The 22,628-nt window shown below is 44.9% G+C and overlaps 1 protein-coding gene across 1 annotated transcript in view; it reads left to right on the top strand.

Annotated features, from left to right (window-relative positions):
• CFAP99 (cilia and flagella associated protein 99) overlaps positions 1-22,628 on the top strand; it is a 270,815-nt gene that overhangs the window by 78,079 nt on the left and 170,108 nt on the right. Inside the window, exons 4-6 of the mRNA XM_029592263.1 lie at positions 2,503-2,597; positions 9,004-9,116; positions 20,049-20,223. Coding sequence (XP_029448123.1) covers positions 2,503-2,597; positions 9,004-9,116; positions 20,049-20,223 — 383 coding nt within the window. The remainder of the gene's footprint in view (positions 1-2,502; positions 2,598-9,003; positions 9,117-20,048; positions 20,224-22,628) is intronic.

Here is a 22,628-nt window from a genome sequence, read left to right as displayed (position 1 = left end):
AGATCGGAGTTTACCACCAGGGTATGGATGGTTCACCCATCTCCATGCAGCCTTTAGTGAGGAGGTTTATGCGAGGCCTGCTTCAGTTGAAACCTCCCCTGAAGCTTCTCACTGTTCTTGGGACCTCAACATGATTCTGGCTCAGCTGATGAAGGCTCCTTTCGAGCCACTGAGCTCCTGAGACCTGAAATTCCTGACCTTGAAGGTCAACATTCTGGTGGCAGTCACTTCAACGTGCAGAGTCAGTGAGCTTCAGGTGTTGGTGACTTACGCTGTATACACAAAGTTCTTTCATGACCAGGTAACTCTTTGCACGCAACCTACGTTCCTAACCAAACTTGAGGCGGAGTTCCATCTTAACCAGTCAGTCGCCTGCCTACCTTCTTTCCCAAGCCTCATTCGTGTCAATGCGAGCAGAAATTGCACAGCCTGGATTGTAAGAGGGCTTTAGCCTTCTATCTGGAGCGGGCAGAAGGTCATAGGCAATCCATGCAACTCTTCGTTTTTTTTTAATAGGAATAGATTGGGAGTTGCTATTGGTAAGCAGACACTGTCCAATTGGGTAGCAGATTGCATCTCTTTCTGTTATACGCAGGCGGGACTGCAGCTTGGGGGCATATCAAGGCTCATACCATCAGAGCCATGGCGACTTCGGTGGCCCACTTGTAGGCAGTTCCTATGGAGGAGATTTGCAGGGCCGCAATATGGAGTTGCTTCCACATGTTCACGTCTCACTATTGACTGGATAAGGATAGCTGACGTGTCAGTAGATTCGGCCAATCTGTCCTCTGGAATCTCTTTCAGCTCTAAACCCAACTCTTCCTGTCTAGGGCCCTTTTTTCGGGTTCAGGCTTTCTTCCTCTGTTACCAAAAGCACCACTGTTGTTGTGCCCATTGGCACTTGGTTAGGTGTTTATTTGTTAGGATTCTTGGCTGCAGCAACCCGCGGCTGGGCTCCCTTACCTGCTCCAGCAGGCACTCGGTCCCGGTCCTCTCCTTCACGGCACGGGGCGGCCAGGCCCTGAACCCCACAGCGGTGGCCTGTTCACGCGGCACAAGACACCGCCGACTTAGCCTCAGTGTCCACCTCCCTTGGCACGCACACGCACCTCTCCCCTCCTTTTAAAGGCCCCGCAGCAGGAAACTTCGCCACGGCCCTGGAAGATGACATCACCCAGGTATTTAAACCCGGCTCAGACCTCTGCACTTCGCCTCAGCAACAGGTTCTGCTCAACCTTGAGTGCATCGTTGCTAGTTCCTGATCCTGCGTTCCAGTTTGCCTTTTTGATCCTGCTATTCAGTTTACCTTCCTGATCCTGTGTTCCAGTTGCTTCCCTAATCCTGCCTTCCAGCCTTATCTTCCTGATCCTTTGTTCCTGTCCCAGCTCTGTTCCTGCTCCTGCCCTCGGACTGACTCCCTGGTTTTGACTCCTGCCTGGTATCTCACCTCCGCTTGATCACTGCCTGTCCTGACCTCTGGCCTGCCTCATCGTCCTGCCTAGACCTCTGGCCTGTTCCTGGTATTGCCTGTCCGCCGCCTGCCTCGACCTGGCCTACCTGCCACCCCGAAGTGAGAGACCCACACCTAAGTCCTGCCGGCCCCGGCACCCAAGGGCTCAACTTGAGGGGAACATGGGCTGGTAAAGGTGAAGCTCCAGTTGGGTCTGCTCCACCTGTACCACCTCCCAATGACGAGGACTTCTGGGGGCCTTCCCTCGGTGGTGGTACCAACCTCGACTCGGCTCAAGGGTCCACATATGCAACACTATTGGTCCCTTTGGTTTTTGGGGGCAGTGTGAGGACTACCATCCTGCTTGTCCCAGAAGAAAGCAGAGTTGCTTACCTGTAACAGGTGTTCTCCTAGGACAGCAGGATGTTAGTCCTCATGAAACCCACCCGCCACCCCGTGGCGGGTGGGTTTCTGCTATTTTTTATTTTATTTTTATTGTAATTCTATGTTACGATACTGAAGAGGGACTCCGCGTGGCTTAGGGCATGCTGAACATGTTCAGTGTGGCAATCAAAGTTCTAGAAACTCTGACAGAGGTTTTCCATGCCAGACTCCATCTGATGATGTCACCCGTGTGTGAGAACTAAATCCTGCTGTCCTAGGAGAACACCTGTTACAGGTAAGCAACTGGGCTGTCTCAAAAATTTCCATGCACAGGAGGTGAGCCTTTTTTCAATGGAAAGGAGGCTCTAGATCAAGGGGTCATGAGATGAGGTTGAAAGGGGATAGATTTAGGACTAGTCTTAGGAAATATTTCTTTATGGAGAGGGTGATGGATGTGTGGAACAGCCTCCCAGTGGAAATGGTGGAGGCAAAAACAGTGTCTGAATTCCAGAAAGCGTGGGATAAATACAGAGGATCTCTAAGGAAGTAATGAGAATTATAATGTTACATTACTTGCACGGCTGGGCAGACTGGATGGGCCATATTGTCTTTTTCTGCCATCATGTTTCTATGTTTCTATATTTCTAACATATGTATCTTTTTCATAGTGATGTGTTACTTGGCATCTTTTCAACTAGAGGAACTGGGTCTTCACAACTTCTGTATAATTCTCAAATCTCTGGATATAGACAAAATGTGCAAGGTACAGAAATTGTTCTAATTTAGTAACAATAAGAAATTAAAAACTGTCCCCACAGGAATAATGCCAATTAACGAAACACACCATCAGAATTTAAATACATGACTATTTGTAACATACCCTTTATTTTATGTTAGTTTATAAAGGCACTTATGGTTTCTCTCTTACAGCTTCTTGTCTGCTGTCTATTTCTGACAGTCTCTAAACTAGTATTATTCATGCCAAGACTTCAAGGGCCACAAACAGGTCGGATTTTCAGGATATTCTTAATGAATATGCTTGAGATAGATTTGCATGCAATGGAGACAGTATGTATGCAAATCTCTTTCATGCATATTCATTAGGGATATCCTGAAAACGCTGTTTGTGGCCCTTAAGAACATATGAACATGCCATACTGGGTCAGAACAAGGGTCCATCAAGCTCAGCCAATCCAGGCCATAAAAACCTGGCAAATACCCAAAAACTAAATCTATCCCATGTTATTGTTGCTTGTTATAACAGTGGCTATTTTCTAAGTCAACTTAATTAATAGCAGGTAATGGACTTCTCCTCCAAGAACTTATCCAATCCTTTTTCAACCCAGCTACACATCCCCTGGCAACAAATTCCACAGTTTAATTGTGCATTGAGTGAAAAAGAACATTCTCTGATTAGTTTTAAATGTGCCCCATGCTAACTTCATGGAGTGACCCCCCCCTAGTCCTTCTTTTATCTGAAAGAGTAAATAACCGATTCACATTTACACATTCTAGACCTCTCATGATTTTAAAGACCTCCATCATATCCCCCCTCAGCCGTCTCTTCTCCAAGCTGAAAAGTCCTAACCTCTTTAGTCTTTCCTCATAGGGGAGCTGTTCCATCCCCTTTATCATTTTGGTCGCCCTTCTCTGTACCTTCTCCATCGCAACAATATCTTTTTTTGAGATGCAGCGACCAGAATTGTAGTCTCACCATGGAGCAATACAGAGGCATTATGACATTTTCCGTTTTATTTACCATTCCCTTTCTAATAATTCCCAACATTCTGTTTGCTTTTTTGACTGCTGCAGCACACTGAGCCGACGATTTCAATGTGTTATCCACTATGATGCCTAAATCTCTTTCTTGGGTGGTAGCTCCTAATATGGAACCCAACATTGTGTAATTATAGCATGGGTTATTTTTCCCTATATGCATCAACTTGCACTTATCCATATTAAATTTCATCTGCCATTTTGATGCCCAATTTTCCAGTCTCACAAGGTCTTCCTGCAATTTATCACAATCTGCTTGTGATTTAACTACTCTGAATAATTTTGTATCATCTGCAGATTTGATTACCTCACTCATCATATTCCTTTCCAGGTCATTTATATACATATTGAAAAGCACAGGTCCCAATACAGATCCCTGAGGTACTCCACTGCCCACTCCCCTCCACTGATAAAATTGCCTTCTGAAAATCCAAATACACTACATCTACTGGTTCACCTTTATCCACATGTTTATTAACTCCTTCAAAAAAGTGAAACAGATTTGTGAGGCAAGACTTGCCTTGGGTAAAGCCATGCTGACTTTGTTCCATTAAACCATGTCTTTCTATATGTTCTGTGATTTTGATCTTTAGAACAATTTCCACTATTTTTCCTGGCACTGAAGTCAGGCTAACCGGTCTGTAGTTTCCCGGATTGCTCCTGGAGCCCTTTTTAAATATTGGGCTTATATTAGCCACCCTCCAGTCTTCAGGTACAATGGATGATTTTAATGATAGGTTACAAATTTTTACTAATAGACCTGGGAGTGAATATCACTGCACTAAACAATTCAAATGTGCTCACAGGGGATGGGACATGCTATGTCTTCTTTCCAGCATTTTCAAGGGAGCCCTTTCCTAGTCTGTTTTTAGAAAACAGATCAGGGGAAATATGTTCATTTCTGTCAGGTTATTAAGGCCCCTGTCATTGACAATCATAGGCACAAATAATGATTCAGTTCCAAATACATTCAGGTTCAGTGTACATTTATCCTGTAATACAAGACTTCACTGATCAAGTTGAGTAAAGGTCTCTGATTGAAGGGTTCAAGTCGCAGGGAAATTTACTTTCCAAGATTTAGGGCAAAGCAGGATTGTTGTTGGGCTCTTCACTAGTTTCCTCTGGGTTCAAGCAATGGTTTTGTAGCCCTCAAATTTCCAGGAGCAATGCTCTTTTCCCAGCAATCCCCTTTTGTGAGCCCTAAAGACAAATCTCATTCCTCAGTTCAGAGTTTGCAGATCCAAATGTGAGAGAGCCCTGAGGACAAATCCATTTCCTCAGGGTGAGGACCAATCTAGTTTCTGAGGGTGAGGTTTGCAGGGCCAGATTTGGGGCTATGAGCAAGTCCTTCCTGCTTCCTCAACTTTCTCTTAATATAGCATTTAGTAGCTCAGAGGCAAAGCTCCAACCTTTCACCCCAGTATTCCTCTGGTTCAAGGCTTGACAGAGCTCTTTTGTCTTGACAGTTTTAGAAATAAGTCAATCCAAATGACAATCTGCAGGTAATGAATCTCCAGTCTCTTGACCTTCCTTGTTGACTGAGCTTTTCACACAGCACTACCTCCCTCATACAGCCTCAAACTTGTGCACACACACATACACAAACACATCCACTGCCACATGTTCATGCACACAGACATAGATGCCCTCTCTTTTTCTCACACACACTCCTCCAGAAAAGTCTCTCATACATACACCCAGCCAGCCACAGACTCACTTTCTCTCACACATGCAGATTCAACCATTAGTGGCTTTGCTCTTTCTACATGCCAGCAGCCACACTCCTCCTTTTGCCAGCTGTTGTCTTCTTTTCAGAAGTGGTGACCTTTGGGTCACCAATTAGCCTTACTAGCCCTAGATTTAGGGAATGCACAAAGACCCATACTTATGTTTACGATTCACATTTCTAGCAATCCTTCAGGTCACATCATATTAATTCAGACCCCAAATCTCATACAGTAAAATTAATTTTTGCAGTGAAGGTAGGAAGTACTTTTGATTTAAGCTTTATAATCTACTTATTGATTCTCCACAGGCGCGCAAGATTTTCCCCATAGATTTCTGTTAAATATTGATGAATATTTTCAGAGTAATAAATTATGGTGAGACAGTGTGCAATTCTGGTCACCGCATCTCAAAACAAATATAGTTGCACTGGAGAAAGTGCAGAGAAGGATGACCAAAATGATAAGTGGCATGGAATGGCTGCCCTATGAGGTAAGTCTAAGGAAGTTAAGACTGTTCAGTTTGGAGAAGAGACGACTGAGGGGGGATATAATAGAGGTCTACAAAATCATGAAAGGACTTGATCAAGTTAATGTAAATCAGATATTTACTCTCTCAGATAATAGAAGGGTTAGGAGGCATTCCATGAAGTTAGCAAGTAGCTCATTTAAAACAAATCGAAGAAAATTATTTTTCACTTAGTGCATAGTTAAGCTCTAGAATTCATTGCCAGAGGATATGGTTATAGCTGTTAGCAAAGCTGGGTTAGAGGAAAAATCCATAAACTGCTATTAATTATTAAGCAATAATAGCTTGAGATTTATTTAATGTTTAGGTACTTGCCAGGTATTTGTGGCTTGGATTTACCACTGTTGGAAACGTGCTACTGGGCTTGATGGTTCCTTGGTCTGACCCAATATGGCAATTCTTATGTACTTACTCCTGGAGGAATTCTGCACAAAAAAAACTTAAAATTCTGCACACAAAAACTTAAAATTCTGCAAAATTCTGCATATTTTATATCAGTCAAAAGAACACAATATACATGATAGTCTTTAAATAATTAATTTAAAATATAATACAGAAAAAGGTTATTACTTAAAGGTGCAGAATTTTAAATATTTTTAGCAGAATTTCCCTAGAAGTTCACTGTAAAAGTGTCCTTTCCACTCTCTCTCCCTACTCCCCTGGCCACTTTGCTCTCTCAGGCTCTAGCTTCTCCACCTGCCAATATGTCTCCCCTCCCCCTTTAGGCTCAACCCCTTTCACTCTATCTCCACTCCCAGAGTTTGACCCCTCTCTCAGTACTGCCCCTCACACAGGCTCCCTCTGTCCCTCTTTTTCTTTCTCTCACACACAGGCTCCCTCTCTCTTGCACACACACACATATCCCCTCATACAGGCTCCCTCACTCTCTCTCACACACACACACACACACACTCTCATACAGGCTCCCTCTCTCTCTCGCACACTTACACATCGCCTCATACAAGGGCCCTCTCTCTTGCATACACACACATCTCCTCATACAGGATCCCTCTCTCTCTTGCATACATACCCACACAGGCTCCCTTTCTCTCTCACGCATACACCCTCACATAGGCTACCTATGTCTCTCTCTCACACACCCCTTCATATAGGATCTCTTTCACACATACACAGCCTCTTCACACAGGCTCCCTCTCTCACAAACAAAAAAGCACCCTGCTGTCAGAACAATGCTGGGAGGACACTAAGCCTTCACCACTTCCTAGCTTGGCCTCGGGCTGTATTGTGGTGTTTAGAAAGGTATGAGGTGTTCAGGAGCATGGGGTAGGGGCTGGGAGGGGACCCAGAAGCACTTGAGCTTTTGTTTAAATAAATATAGGGTTGGGATTCAGGATTGGGAAGCAGCAGGATACTTTTTAATTATATTGGCAAAGTAGGCAGGAAGGGGTTATCCAGCTCCGTACATTCTGAATTTTACTTTTGGCCAGGAGGGAAGGGTGATCCTACAGGGGCCTGTTACACTCCCACTCCTCCCCCAACCCTGCAGAATTGTTTAACATTGGCAGCAGGAAAGGGAGGTCCAGCTGGCCAAATTTAGGGAAGCTATTGCAGTGCCTAGATCTGGCTGGCCAGGTTAGAGTGCTAGTGCTGATGTGGTTCAGTGAAATAGATGCTTAGAGCCAAAGCTGTGGAGAAAAATTTCTTTTTTATTAAATGCTATAAATATATAATAAAGTATACCTTATGGATAGAAGAGACAAAGTGCTATGCAAAGCACAATATAAAAGTCTCTCTGAAGTGATTTTCCTGATAATAAGACATAAGATAAGATAATAAGATAAGATAATAAGAAAATAATGAAGTGATTTTCCTGATAATAAGACATATGCTTGTATATTTCCAATCTCTAAACTAGGTTATACAATTGTCAAAATTCTATGATTGGCTTTTTACTATAAACAATTAATCTGAACAGCCGTATGCTAATTTTCTCTCATTCTGCATGTAAATTAATCTTCTCTTTGTATGCAAATGTTATCTATGGGCCTGCTACTAAGGCACAGTGCCAAACGACCTTGGTGAGTTTCTGAACATAGTTTCTATACCAGTACTTTTCAGTTTATACAGTACTTTCTGTCTAGCTTCTCTCTTTCTGCGGCATCTCCTTTCTAGCAAAAACAAAGCACAAAACTAAAGCAAAAAGGTTATGTAATACTTATTAGTAATTATGGGATCCATATTCAAAAGTCATATAGATGGATAACTCACAAGGTATCCATCTAAATGGCCAGTTTTGCCATATTCAACCACTTATCCGGCTAAATTATAGCCAGATAAATAATTATAATTTATCTATAATTTAGCTGGATAAAAATGGGGCGTTCCAGGGATGTTTCAGGGAGGGGTTTAGTTATCCGGTTAATATAGTCAAATATTGAGTATATCTGGCTAAATTAGCTGGATAAATTTAGACCTGCTCCAGAGGTGGCTTAAAGTTATCTGGCCTTCTGTGGCTGGATAACTTTCTACTTAACTGTTCTGAAAATCAATGCTAGCTGCCTGACTTCCCCTTCTTACCTAATACCACCTCCAGAGCCACCCAAAATTTCATTGGCTATATTTATCCTCCTAGTGAAATTTAGGGGGCTAAATATAGCTGGCTAGCTTAGTCAGTTTTGAAAAGGTGTGATGTAGCCAGGATTTAGCTGGGCTGAGTATTGATCTCCTTGCAATTGCCTGTACCTGCCAAATGTTGTTTTTATTTTGCTTTCATTTTATAATTAATTGTCATTTATAATTGTGTTTATTATAGTGTGATACACCAAGAATGATATTTTGAATTTGAATACAAATTTTTTAAAAATAATATAAATAAATAAGATACAGAATATTACAAACTCAAATCTAATTATACTCAGCTGAGAAATGGGTGTTTCCCAGACCTCTCCTGTAATTTATGGTTATATAAAGACTGATTCTTGGTTAGCTCATCAATAACATTAGGGACCTCCACAACACAACAGTTCTTTTCTTTGAATTCAAAGTAATTCTAAGCTTTCTCTTTTTCCTTTTGTTCTTACTACTTTCTCCCTGAAAATATTTTCCTGAGCCATTGCTTTATTCTGATATTAATATCTGTTAAAAAAAAATAAAATAAAAGATAAAATCTCTTTCTTCAGTTCCTTAGGTTCTTTTTTAATGTATTGAATTTGAGTACTTGGATAAAAGATGAATGGAGTCGTATATATGATTCAACGTATGTAAAAGAGAACTGGATTGATCCACTACTGAAGTAAGTGACTTATTCCCTTTTTTAGCCAGAGCTTTGGAAATGCACATTTGAAATTTTAGTATAACCTGTGGGCAAAAAAAGATTTTGAATCTAAGTATATCTGAGAGATGTTGTTGATTCAGACATGACCCAAGCTCTTTCAGCACAAACAGACATGGCATGCCAGGATTTAGACATATTATTAAAAAAAAAAAAAAAAAAAGGTTTCCCCTATAAACACAAATTAAGAGAGAATTATCAGTCTCTATATGTTTAACTGGGATTCTCTGAAGAATTTTCTAGAACTTCCTGGTAAAGACAAAGTTTATACTGCTCGGAACTTCCTTTGCTCAACCTTACAGCTGCTCTCCGTTTCTTTTCTTCCGCTGATCCAGTTATTCATTTTACCAATAGGCTCTTTGGTTTCTTCAGCATATGTGCTATTGTATAACTTTCTATTATAAATTCTTAGAAAATTGTGCTCTAAATTCATACAAAATCCCAGTTATTATTATATCCTCTCTGATATAATTTTCTGTCTCCTCTTTCATTGTTGATCCCAAAATACTTTCTTGTATCAACATCAGACTGAGAGACTGACAGTTACTTTTCCTTTCACAAAGTTAGATAATAGCTATCTGTCAATTTGCTGTGTATTTCATGCCTCCAAAGAATCTGTGAAGTTATACCTAATGGTTTTTATCACCTCTGAGCTTCTCAAGTAACCTTCATTGCATGTCATCCTGACCTAGAAACCTTGTTCACATTTATCTCTGACAGACATTTATTAAATTGTACTTCAGATACTGACACCCCTGGGGCATCCTATCTTTGCTTTCCATGCCTGAGGGTTCAGAAACATTGCTACATGCTTTTTGTCTTATTGCCTTCATTGTGTTAAACACTGTTGTCTACAAGAAGACTAAAGTGTCATTTATCCTCAGTTATACTTGCTTTTTGCAGCACATAACATATGTGAGTTAATTTACAGGCACACTTTTTAAAATAAAAAATATGGGCCAAATTTTAAAAGCTCTACATGCATAAATCCAGTGGCGATGTGCGTAAAACCCCGCGATGCATCTAAGTCCCGGGGCTTGCAAAAAGGGGCGGTCCGGGGACGGGGCAGGGCCAGAGGCCTCCAACACAGCAGCCATTTGCCGCTGTGTTGGAGGATCGCGTGCTGGCAGGCTGCCGGCGCGTGCAACCTGCCCTGCCTCCAGGTAGGCGCAAAAGGTTTGATAAGAATTTTGGGGGGGTTAGAGTAGGGCTAGTGGGGGGAAAGGTTAGGGGAAGGGGAAAGGTTAGTCGAATGGCTAGCCAGATAAGTTCCTCTAAAGAATCCGGGGGATCCCTGCCAGCCAATTCATCCTTTATATTCTCGACCAGCCCTTGTTGAAATATGGCGGTGAGACTATCCTCACCCCACGCGAGTTTTGCTGCCAAGGTTTAGAACTGAATGGCGTATTCCCCCACTGAACGGGAACCTTGTTTGATTTGCAGTAAATCATTAGCTGCCGAGGTAGAACGCCCTGGTTCGTCAAAGATGAGTCGGAATTCTTTCAGGAACTGATCCAAATTGTTAAGAATAGGGTCGTCTCTCTCCCACAAAGGTGAAGCCCAGGCTAGGGCTGGGCCCTCCAGTAATGACAATATAAAGGTAGTCTTAGTCTTGTCTGATGGAAACGAAGATGGCTGCAGTGAAAAGTGCATTCGACATTGATTAATAAAGCCCCGGCACAACGCTGAAGTTCCATGAAATCGTGGCGGAGGAGATAAACGGATAGGGTTGAAAGAAGCAGTGGTATTCGTTACTGGGGCTGCAGGAGCGTGGGTCAGTGCATCCATACGGGCGACTAAGCGATCGAGTACCCCCGTTACTTGATCGAGGACCCCTTGTTGCCGTTGGAGCCGGGAGGCCAAACCTGGGATGGCCTGCAGAGCGGTCAGGTCGACTGGTTCCATGGCTTCGGCCAACTGTTACACTGGTACGTGGAACCAGGGCCGGTGAACGCTTACCTTGAGACCCTTGGAACTGGAAGCTCGGAGAGTGGCGTTCGGTAGGAAACCCCTGGTGGTCCAGATAGAGCCAGTAGCGATGACAGGAACCAGAAAGAGTAATCCAGTGGCAGGCAGCAGGCAATGTAATTCAGTAGCAGACCGGGTCAGGGCAGACAGCGAGCAACAGGAATCAAGGCAACTTATCCAAAGGCAGGCAGCAAGCAGAGTAATCCAGTAACAGTCCAGGTCAGGGCAGGCAGCGAGCAACAGGAACCAAGGCAACTTATCCAAAGGCAGGCAGCAAGCAGAGTAATCCAAAAAGCAGTCCGGGTCAAGCAGGCAGCAAGCAGCAGGAAACACAGCAAAGAAACTCCCCAACACCCTTGTGGCCGAAGCAAAGCGAAAGAGAAGAGACTCTCTATATATAGGGCAAGTTTCCCACGCTGCCCCACACCTCCGCCGGCGTCGGACGTCATAAGGCTCGTGGCCAAGCCCCGATTCGCGCGGAGCCACTCCGCGAGAGAAGCCAGCGTTAGGGGGAAATGCCGACGCCATCGGGAGAGTTCCTGCAGGTAACAAAAGGTGAGGTGAGAGAGGATATATTACATAAAAGAACATCTTTCAGGAAATGGAAAAGGGATTTGAGTGAAGAAAACAGGAAATAGCATACGCACTGGCAATTTAGATGCAAAGCATTGATAAAGAAGGCAAAGAGAGAATTTGAAAAGAAGCTTGCCGTGGAGGCAAAAACTCATAATAAAAACTTATTCAGGTACATTAGAAGTATAGAGCCTGCAAGGGAGTCAGTTGGACCATTAGATGATCAAGGAGTAAAAGGAGCACTTAGGGATAACATAATGGTATGCCAGAAATGGTATTTAAAGGTGATGATTCAGAAGAACTGAAACAAATCTCAGTGTACCTGGAACATGCAATAGGGCAAATTGACAAACTAAAGAACAGAAAATCACCTGGGCCGGATGGTATATATCCTAGAGTGCTGAAAAAATTGAAAAATGAAATTGTGGACCTGCTATAAATCATTTGTAAACATAAGAACATAAGAAATTGCCATGCTGGGTCAGACCATGGGTCCATCAAGCCCAGCATCCTGTTTCCAACAGAGGCCAAACCAGGCCACAAGAACCTGGCAATTACCCAAACACTAAGAAGATCCCATGCTACTGGTGCAATTAATAGCAGTGGCTATTCGCTAAGTAAATTTGATTAATAGCTGTTAATGGACTTCTCCTCCAAGAACTTACCCAAACCTTTTTTGAACCCAGCAATACTAACTGCACTAACCACATCCTCTGGCAACAAGTTCATTAAAATCATCTATGGTACCTGAAGACTGAAGGGTTATCAATGTAATACCATTTTTTAAAAAGGGATCCAGGGGTGGTCCAGGAAACTATAGATCAGTGAGTCTGACATCTGTGACATGCAAAATGATAAGAGACTATCATAAAGAACAAAATTGCTGAACTTATAGATAAGCATAGTTTAATAGGACAAAGCCAAAATGGATTTAACCAAGGGAAGTCTCGGCTCACCAATCTGCTACTTTTTTTGAGGGTGTAAATAAGTATGTGGGTAAAGGTGAGACAGCTAATATAGTTTACCTGGATTTCCAGAAAGCATTTGACAAAGTTCCTCATGAGCCAATTTTTAGGAAATTAAAAAAGTCATGGGATAGGGGGCAGTGTCCTACTATGGATTGGGGACTATTTAAAAGATAGAAAACAGAGAGTAGGTCTAAATGATAAATTTTTCCAGTCAAGAAAGGTGAATATTGGAGTGCCCCAGGGATCCATTCTGGGATCACTGCTTTTTAATAGGTTTATAAACAACTTTTAAATGGAATCAGCAAGTGAGGTGGTCAAATTTGACAATGTCAGAAAATTATTCATGTTGCAGAGCGCGCCCTCAGACCCGGTTAGGAGCTCGGAAGCGTGATCCATCTGGAGAGGAATGTGAGCCCTTGAGCCACAGCATGACTCAGGGAGGAACCCCAAGACACACCGCGGGAGGTGAGCTGGTACCAGCACGGATGGAGCAGGAACAAGGCTGGAGTGAAGACAAGGCGTGGATTATCTGGGACAAGAACAAGGCTAGAACGAAGACAAGGCTGACTGAAGGTACTGACCATCCACCGGACCTGCAGGCTACAAGAAGACCAACAACGCAATGGTGGTCAATGAATGGTCCTCCGACCATTCCAAGCCCTTTCGGACCTGCTGCTGGGTAATGGCAAGAAGCGGCAGGCTGGACGGAGGCCAGGCAAGACATGGATACTTGGATGAAGACTCAGGAACAAGGTTCAGGCGACGAAGACTCAGGATCAAGGTTCAGGAGACGAGGAGTCAGGATCAAGTACTAGGTTGAGCTGCGATGCAGCACGCCCTACACAGCCCATCCACGGGACTGGTCGTGGACCACACTGGATGCGGGGCAGACTCCAGATGAGAAGTGAAGCAAGTGCAAGGAACATGTCCCAGATACTGTAGAGGCCTGCACTGGGGCGCGCCCTACACAGCCGCTTGTGGCTGGTCGTGGACCACGCTGGAGCGGCGCAGGTTTCAGCAGTGTCTAACACATGGACGGAGCAGAAACAAGGGAATCCGAGGACTGGCAAGGTTCAGGACACAGGACCAAGACAGGACTTGGCTTCAGGCAAGGATTCAAGACACAGGACCAAGACAAGACTTGGCTTCAGGCAAGGATTACCCTCAGGAGGCTTGTGCTGCAGATGAGAAGGCAGGCCTTGTGCCACAAGGCGCCCTACACAGCCCACCCGTGGGGCTGGTCACGGACCACAACATGACTCGCCAGGAAAGGTGGCAACGAGGAACCAGAGGTACCGGACATCAAGGCTGGATCACGGAACATCAGGAACATGGACATCAGGAACATGGACATCAGGAACATCAGGGCTGGATTACAAACATCAGGAACATGGAAACATCCCAAACCACAGACGAAGGAGCTCCGACGAGGGACGAAACCAAGACATCAGGATGAGGAGACCAAGAACATTAGGATCAGGAACATGGAGAACACTGAACACAAAGCCATCTACACAAATGAAGACCACGGAAAACCTGGATCAGCAGATGGAACACAAACGATGTGCAAAGCTGATCCGAAGGCCTCGAGGGACTGAAGCTGAGCCCTTATATAGGGCTGAACCAGGAAGTGAAGATCTGAAAACTTCCGGTGGGGCTGCGGGCTTTTCCCGCCGCTGGCCCTTTAAATAGCTTTGAAGAGGCACACGCCGGCACCTAGGAAGGTCAAGGAAGAGTACACAGGACCACGGACAGCGGCGTTTTCCCTGCATGCAGACGCAGAAGGAGCAGGCAGGCTTCGACAGCGGTACCAGGCTGTGAAGAGGACATGGCAGTGGCATCGGCTTCCCCCTGCCGCTCAGGGAAGATCTCGACGGCAGCTCCATGCCGCAGGGGCGGAGTTCCGGTGGTGGCATAGGCGCAGTGAAGATGGCGTTGGCGGCGGCCTGCTGTGGGTTTCGGCGGTGTCGGTAGCAGCCCGGTTGCGAGCCTAGGCCGCAAAGATGTGTTCCGGCGGTCTGGGGTAAGTGGAGGCCTGCTCGCAGGATGGGCTCCGCAAGCAGGATCGTAACAATTCAGAGTTGTTAAATCACAAGAGGATTGTAAGAGATTGCAAGAGGAACTTGCAAAACTGAGAGCCTGGGCATGCAAATGGTAAATAAAATTTAATGCGGATAAGTGGAAAGTGATTGCTCTTAGGGAAGAGTAACCCAAATTATAGGTACTCAATGCAAGATTCCACATAAGGAATCACCATTCAGGAAAAGGATCTAGGTGTCATCGTTGATGATACATTGAAATCTTCTGCTCAGTGTGCAGCAGCAGCCAAGAAAGGAATTGTTAGAAAAGGAATGGAGAATAAAACAGAGAATATCATAATGCATCTGTATTGCTCCTTGGTGCAACTTCGTCTTGAATATTATGTGCAGTTCTGGTCACTACACCTCAAAAAAGATATATTAGAATCAGAAAAGGTACAAAGAAGGGCAACCAAAACATAAAGGGGATAGAATGATTTCCCAATGAGGAAAGGAGGTTAGGATTCTTCATCTGGAGAAGAGATGACTGAGAGGAGATATGATAGAGGTCTATAAAATAATGAGTAGAGTGGAATGAGTAAACTTTAATTAGTTATTTATGCTTTCAAAGAATACAAAGAAAAGGGGACACACAATGAATTATCAGGTAAGTAGTAATTTCTCCTTTAAACATAAGCAGGCAACAGACTGAATCTCTGATCCGCAGGCCTGCCAAGATTCTAGCTGCTATATTTTGAATTACTTGAAGTTGCTTTATAGATTTTTGAGGCAAGCCAATCTAAACTGCATTGCAGTAATCCAATTTTGGCATAAGAAGTGCTAAGCTACTTTAGTCAGATCAGCAGTTGAAAGATAAGGCTGAAGTTGTCAGATCAGGTGATATGAGTAATCAGATTCAAGTTAGAATCCAGAATGATTCCCAGGTTCTTAGCTGATCAACAAATTAAGAGATCACAACCAGTTAATTATATTCAAAGATCCTTAGGGGTTCTGCCCTACCTATCCAAAACGCTTCAGATTTAGAGCTATTGAGTTCAGTTTATGTTCCTCAAACCATTTTGAATCCTGGGCCTAACAAGTAATTTTTTTTTTATCCAGTATCTTAAGATTTGAGGCATTATAGGAAAACCAAACCTGTACATCATTTGCAAAAAAAGACAAAAATTCATATCTAAATGTTGAACAATCTCACAAAGCAGCCTAATATACAAATTAAATAAAAATGGTGATAATATAGACCCCTGAGGAACACCACATGAGCGCTCCCAGGGATCAGAATGTCAATTGCCAATGATCACTGGCTGTAGTCCACCTTATAAAAAAGACTGAAACCAATGCAAGACAGTACCCCAAAACCAATCAGCAATTCGTAATTGATTGTGTTAGAGGTTGAGGAGAGGTCCGATAAAACCAACACTGCACGTTCTCCTTTGACCAGATGTCAATATAAATCATCACTGGTTGCCCCTGGAGTCAATTCCTAAATATAAATAGGGAAACCAACAGCTTGGGATTCCCTACTTGTGTGGTTGATTCATCCTGCTTGTCAATGGAGAAATCGAGGTTGCTTCCCTGTAGCAAGGGGTTCTCCATAGACAACAGGATAAATCAGACACACATATCTACCCACCTTCTTGGGGACTTGACTCTGTATTAGACTGAGGGGACTCATGATGTAGCAACTGTGCCAGAACTCCTCTATATGAGGCCTCACCGCTGCTCCCTTATCATCCTCTTTCTTCTGAAACTGTCCTCTGTGGTTGTGCTGCAGTTAATTAACTCCAGTGCATTCACTCAGTGGACGGTGCCATTTTGATGTATGGCAATTGTATGACAATTCTGTACATTAAAATGACACCATCCACTGGGGTGAATGCACCAAATTTAATTAACTGTGGCACAACCACAGCGGACAGTTTCAGAAGAAAGAGGATGATAAGGGAGCAGCGGTGAGGCCTCATATAGAGGAGTTCTGGCACAGTTGCTACATCATGAGTCCCCTCAGTCTAATACAGAGTCAAGTCCCCAAGAAGGTGGGTAGATATGTGTGTCTGATTTATCCTGTTGTCTATGGAGAACCCCTTTCAGAAGAAAGAGGATTGCGAGGAAGCAGCGGCGAGGGCTGGGTTTCAGACCTGGGGCCAGACCCGAGGCCCAGGCATTGGGCCCCGGCCTCCAGGCTAGGCCTCGACTTCGGGCCTAAGTCACAGTGTTGGGATCCGGCCTCCGAGTTGGATCATGGTGTTGGGCCTTGGTGTGGGTCTAGGCCCCAGTGAGGCATCAGGCCTAGATCCAGGCTCCAGCCTAGGCAGAGGCCCAAGCATTGAGACCCAGCCTCTGGGCCAGGCCCTGGCGTTGGACCTGGGTCCAGGCCAAGGCCCCAGCATCAGGACCCAACCTCTGAGCTGGATCACGGCATTGGGCCTGGGTCTGAGCCAAAGCCCTGGCATCAGGACCTGACCTCTGGGCTGGGTTGTAGTGTCGGGCCTGGGTTGGGACGAGGCCCTGGCATCAGGACCTGACCTTTGGGCTGGGTTGCGGCATCTGGCCTGGGCTGAGGCCCAGGTGTCGGGACCGAGCCTCTGGGCCTGGCCCTGGCATTGGGCCTGGGTTTGGCTGAGGTGTCAGTTTTGAGTAACCTGAGGGTGTGGTATGTCCCTGCATCCTTGGCCTACACAAGGCTGAGTCTGAGGCCTGGACCTAGGCCTCACTAGCAGATCCCCTTCAGACCAGGTAAGTGGGTGGCCAAGGGAAATCCTGGCCCCAGCATTTTTCCAGGCAGGAGGCCCCGGGACCCACCCTTTTCAATTTTTGGCCGTTTTTTGGGGGAGTTATTGTTTGATTCATTTTTTCTCATGAATTAAACAAATCAAGCAATCCATGAACCAAAATTTGTGGGAAAAACACTTCCAAAAATGAAAATGAATATTTTTCCTCTGCACATCCCTAATATATGACTTGGAATTATCCTTGAGAATTACACAAAGAACCAACTTACATGCCCCCTCTTCCACCATGGCACCTGTATGCCTCACTCTGGCACTTCCTCTCCCTGCTTTAGTTGATCTATGAGCCAGCTGAGGCACTACTCTTAGGAAAGCCCCAGGACTGTGACCTGGCGTGTGCTCAGATCCTGTAGTGGCCCTGCCTCCCTCATCCAACAGGCTTCTTATTTGAAAAGCCATTCTGTGAACTTGCAAATAAGTAAGGACAGACATTCGAGAAAAGCAAACTAGGAAATGAGACAAAATTTCCTATTTCGTTTCGGATTGTTTTCAAAACGGAACAAGTTAAATTCTAAACATTTTTTTGAAATCTTGTTTCATTTTGAAAACCTATTTTAAAAAAAAGTTACCAGTCAGGCTAAGCCTAAACCTGACACCAAGGCCTCACCAAAGCAGGGATCCCTGACTATGCTCAAGCATGATTCTCGTGCCAAGGCTTAGGCTCGAAGACTGGGCCTCACCTAGGCATAGGCTGCAACCTGATGAAGGGGCCACGGCCTTTGCCTGAGCGCGACACCAGGGTTTGTCTTAGGCCCAATGTCAGGCCTAAGACAAGACACGAACAAAGGCCCAGGCACAGGAAGTTTTCCGACAACCTTCCACATAGTTACCAAATCCGATGCCATGTCCTTACCCGGTCCTGATGCTGAGACCTCGGCCCAGAGCCAGACCCAACACTGGGGCTTGTCCAGAGGCCCAAGCCCAATGCTAGAGGCTAGGTTACAACGCAAGGGCCTCGACCCAGAATTAGGCCCAGCCTGGGCCTCAGCCCAGATCCAGGCCCAATGCCTGGCCTCGGCCCAGAGTTAAGCCCAGGCCCGGGTCTCAGCCAAGCCCCATGCTCAATGCCTGGGCCTCAGCCCAGAGTTAGACCCAGGCCTCAGAGCCCAGGCCTCAGAGCTCCTCTTCAGCGTCTTCTTTCTTTGGCTCTTCTTCATCAATTGACGCCATCCACTGGGGTCGTTGCGCCAGAGTTAATGAACTCTGGCACATCCTCCCCAGCAGAGGGCACCATTTTGAAGCATGGCAGTGACTCCAATGGACAGCGTCAGTTGGCGAAGAAGAGCCAAAGAAAGAAGACACTGAAGAGGAGCTCCGAGGCCTGAGTCTGACCCTGGGCCGAGGTCCAAGCATTGGGACCTGACCTATGGGCCAGGCCACGGCATTGGGCCTCTGTCGAGGTCCAGGCCCAGCTGTTGGGCCTGTATCCGGGCTTAAGTCCTGGTGTCGAGCCTGGGACTGGGCCAAAACCCCAACATCAGGTCCCGGTCTCTGGGCCAAAGGCCCAAAAACAGGACCTGGTCTCTGGGCCAAGACCCGACTTCTGGGCTGGGTCATGGTGTCAGGCCTATGTACGGGCTCTGGCCTAAGCCGAGGCACAGGTGTCAGGACCTGCCCTCTGAGCCAGGCCCCAGTGTCAGTCCTGGGTCTGGGCCAAGGCCCTGATATTGGGACCCAGTCTCTGGACCAAGCCACAATGTCTGGCCTGGGTCCAGGCCATGGCCTAGGATGAGGCCCTGGCATAGCGACCTGGCCTCCTGGCTGGACTCTGGTGTCGGGTCTGGGTCCGAGCTGAGGCCCTGGCATTGGGACTTGGCCTCTGGGCCTTGCCACAGTCTCGAGCCTGAGCCTGAGCCGAGGCCAAAGTGTCAGGTCCAAGCCTCCAAGCCTGGGCCTTGCGTAGTGCCTTGGCTGAGGTCGCAGTGACTTACCACAGCCTAGGCTATGCAAGGCTGCTGTAGGTCACTGCCACCCTGACTTAGGCCCCACACAAGGCCCTGACTTGGGCCAGGGTCTAGACCTCATCTGCGAATTCCCCCTGTTTGGCTAAGTTGGAATCCGGGAGGATCCTGGCCCCGGCATTTTTCTGGGTGTCGCAGGAGGCCTTGGGAGACCTGTTTCTTTTTTTTTTTTTTTCTGTTTTTGATGTCTATTTAATTTTTTTTAAACCAAAGAAACAAAATAAACATTACACAAAACGAAATTCATGGGGAAAAAGCCCCCCCAAAAACAAAATGAAAACCCACCCCTAACAAGTTGTATTTTTGGGAGCTGGCTTGGAAATCACAAATGAGGTACAAAGATAAGATCCATCCACATGCCTCATTTCTATTATGGTGCCAATTCAAACTATTTGCACCGCTGAATTTCAGCTCTGCCTTAAAATGTCATACTAGTTTCTCAGTTGATCAGCATAGTGAATTTGGTTTGTTCTGGTGAATAAAGATAAAATGCATTGCAATACTTTGCCATGAAATGCCACATTAATTATTTAATTCAACAGTATTGTGCTTTGAGAAATTATGATTTTTTTTTTTAAGATCTCCGTCTTTTTTTTAGATGGCAACCTGAGGTAAAACAACTGATTACTCACCTCATTAATAAAACAGAACGTCCTTTTGTACCTGGAAAGTCTTCAAAGACAACGGAGCCAATGCCCTTCAACTTGACCAAACCTAAACCACGAGCTGTGCCAGTACCTCAAAAAATACCAATACAAGGAAAACATCAGCCTGTAAGTAACTTTTAATTTTTTTTTTATAGAGAATATAATTTCTACACATCTTCAACTGACATAATGTTGCGAGCATTGTAACCGTGAGCCCCTCTTGCTGTAGCAAATTGACACAACCTCGGGGGCAGAGCCCTACAGTCTGCGCCAATGGCAGGCAAATGGGTCTGGGCCCAAGCCAGGCTATGACCAGCTCCAGGAGGCTGAGACTACGGTCAGATCCAAGGAGCAGGCTAAGGCTGGAACCCACACAGGGCTAAAGGACCAGGCAAGGCTGAAGCTGAGGATGAGCAAAACTGAAGACAGATTTGGGACAAGGCAAGCTTTGCCGAAAACAAGGCAAGGGACCTGTTTGCTGAGGCAATGCTGTGGTGTTGAAGGAGTTTTTTATTACAGGGCGAGAGACTGTGACATCATCCAAGGGCGCCGCAGGCTTTTCCCGCTATGGGCCCTTTAAATGAATTGGCTTTGGGCATGCAGGCTTCTAGGGAAGGATCATATTTTCAAGTGAAACATATAATTTGAAGTGCTTATTCTTATGTGTGTTTACTTGACCGCCATTTTGTGTTTGCCACTGATCCCCTTTGGGTGTTGCTGAAGTTTAAGTGTCACATTGCAACATTGGACTGCAACTGGTATGCTGGATTTCAAGAGTTGTACTTTTGTACCTGAGCTAATGTAGTTGAGATAATTTTGATGCTTATTTTTGGTGCACTTTCTGAGACAGTACATTGTACTTAAAAGGACTCAAAGTCCGGCGTCATTACCCACCTGTCTTTTGTTTTTGGATGGTAGAGAGGAGAAGCAGGAACAACTATTCTCAGCAAGGATGATCTATCTATTGGCAGACCCAAGTTGGGGTTTTTTGGTTTTATTTTTGGAATCGATATTGGAGAGGCTTCACCACAAAGACATAACATTTGTAGTTGGCACAAGAAATACGATGATGCCTTTCCAATATGTTTGGTTTACCACTGCATTTGAGTAACATGCTCACTAGCTTCCTGGCTTAGTTACAGTCTCCATACCTCTTCATTGCTCTGTGTTTTTTTTCTTTTTCATTAATATTAGCAGTTATGCTATGTATTAGACTTTATATTTAGGTGCATCTCAGCCTGTTGTATGTGTCTTCATCAGGGAGTACGAGTGGAGCTATGAAGATACCGTCCTTTGGAGTGTGAATGCTGTTTTTTTTTTCTTTTTGGTGGTATGTAGTGTGGAAGATGAGGAGTGTATGTGCAGGGATGATACTGTTGGTTTTGTGTGTTGATTGTTGTGCAATTGGAAGTATGAATGCCTCGGAAAGGAAGATTGTTATTAAGGAGAGATCATATGGAAATTTCATTTCATTGGATTGGGATGTTGAGGCTGGGTGGCATCCTGTTTTTTTCCAGAGTAAATTATTTTTAAAGATTGGTCAATATTCCTTTAAAGATAATGGATGACCTTCAGGTACTTTCCTTAAATGTGAATAGAATTCATTCTCCAATCAAAAGAAGGAAAATATTAAATCTTTTTAAAAAAGCCAAGACTTATATTGTTTTTCTTCAAGAAACCCATCTGTCTGATAAGGAACATGGGGAATTAAAGCAAGATTGTGTGGTTCAATGCCATCGTGTGACCTATTCTAGCAGGCATAAGAATTGCCGGTTTACTCTGGAAAAAAAAACAGATAAAGAGGGTAGATACCTTAGTCTCTGTGGTAGTATTGCTAATCAGAAGTATCTCTTCTGTAATGTGTATGCTCCAAATCTCCATAGTCATGCTTTTTTCTTTGGCTTAATGGCTGAACTGGGTCAGCTCTTACAATATAACCTAATAATAAGGGGGGGGGGGGGGGGGAGGGGGGAGGGGACTTTAATTTACCTATACATCTGGAGATGTATACTAAACCAAAACATCTGAAAGTAACTCAGGAGCAGACAGAAGGGGAATTTATTTATTTTTTATTTATTTAAAAGTATTTATATACCGTTTTTACAAATGGAAGTTTTATCAAAACGGTTCACAAAGATAATGTAAAACCAAACAAATTAAAAAAGAATAAAAATTATACAAAATCAGTATAGTAAACAATCAAAGTAAACAAATTTTATAAAATTAAAAGGACTCAATAGAGAAAAGAAAGACTTGTGCCAGTCAATTACCCTAAAAATAGGGAAAGAAAAAAGTGTGTGTGTGTGGGGGGGTGTTATGACCCCTTGCCCGCGGGCCCCCCCGCGAGCAGAACTACTCACCCATGCTGCCCTTCTTCACCCGATGTGGCAGGACGCCGCCGTCGGGCCTCTTGCGCGGCTGGAGCCGCGGTCTGTCGGTTGCCCCACGCGGCCCGGAGGCCGCCCTGGATCTTCTTCTCCCCCGCAGTCGGAACCGCGGCCTTCCTGCCCCTCACCGCAGGCCGAGACTGC

Source organism: Rhinatrema bivittatum, chromosome 1, assembly GCF_901001135.1.
Source record: "Rhinatrema bivittatum chromosome 1, aRhiBiv1.1, whole genome shotgun sequence".
NCBI classification, from domain to species: Eukaryota; Metazoa; Chordata; class Amphibia; order Gymnophiona; family Rhinatrematidae; genus Rhinatrema; species Rhinatrema bivittatum.
This window is presented reverse-complemented; position numbering and strand designations above follow the sequence as displayed.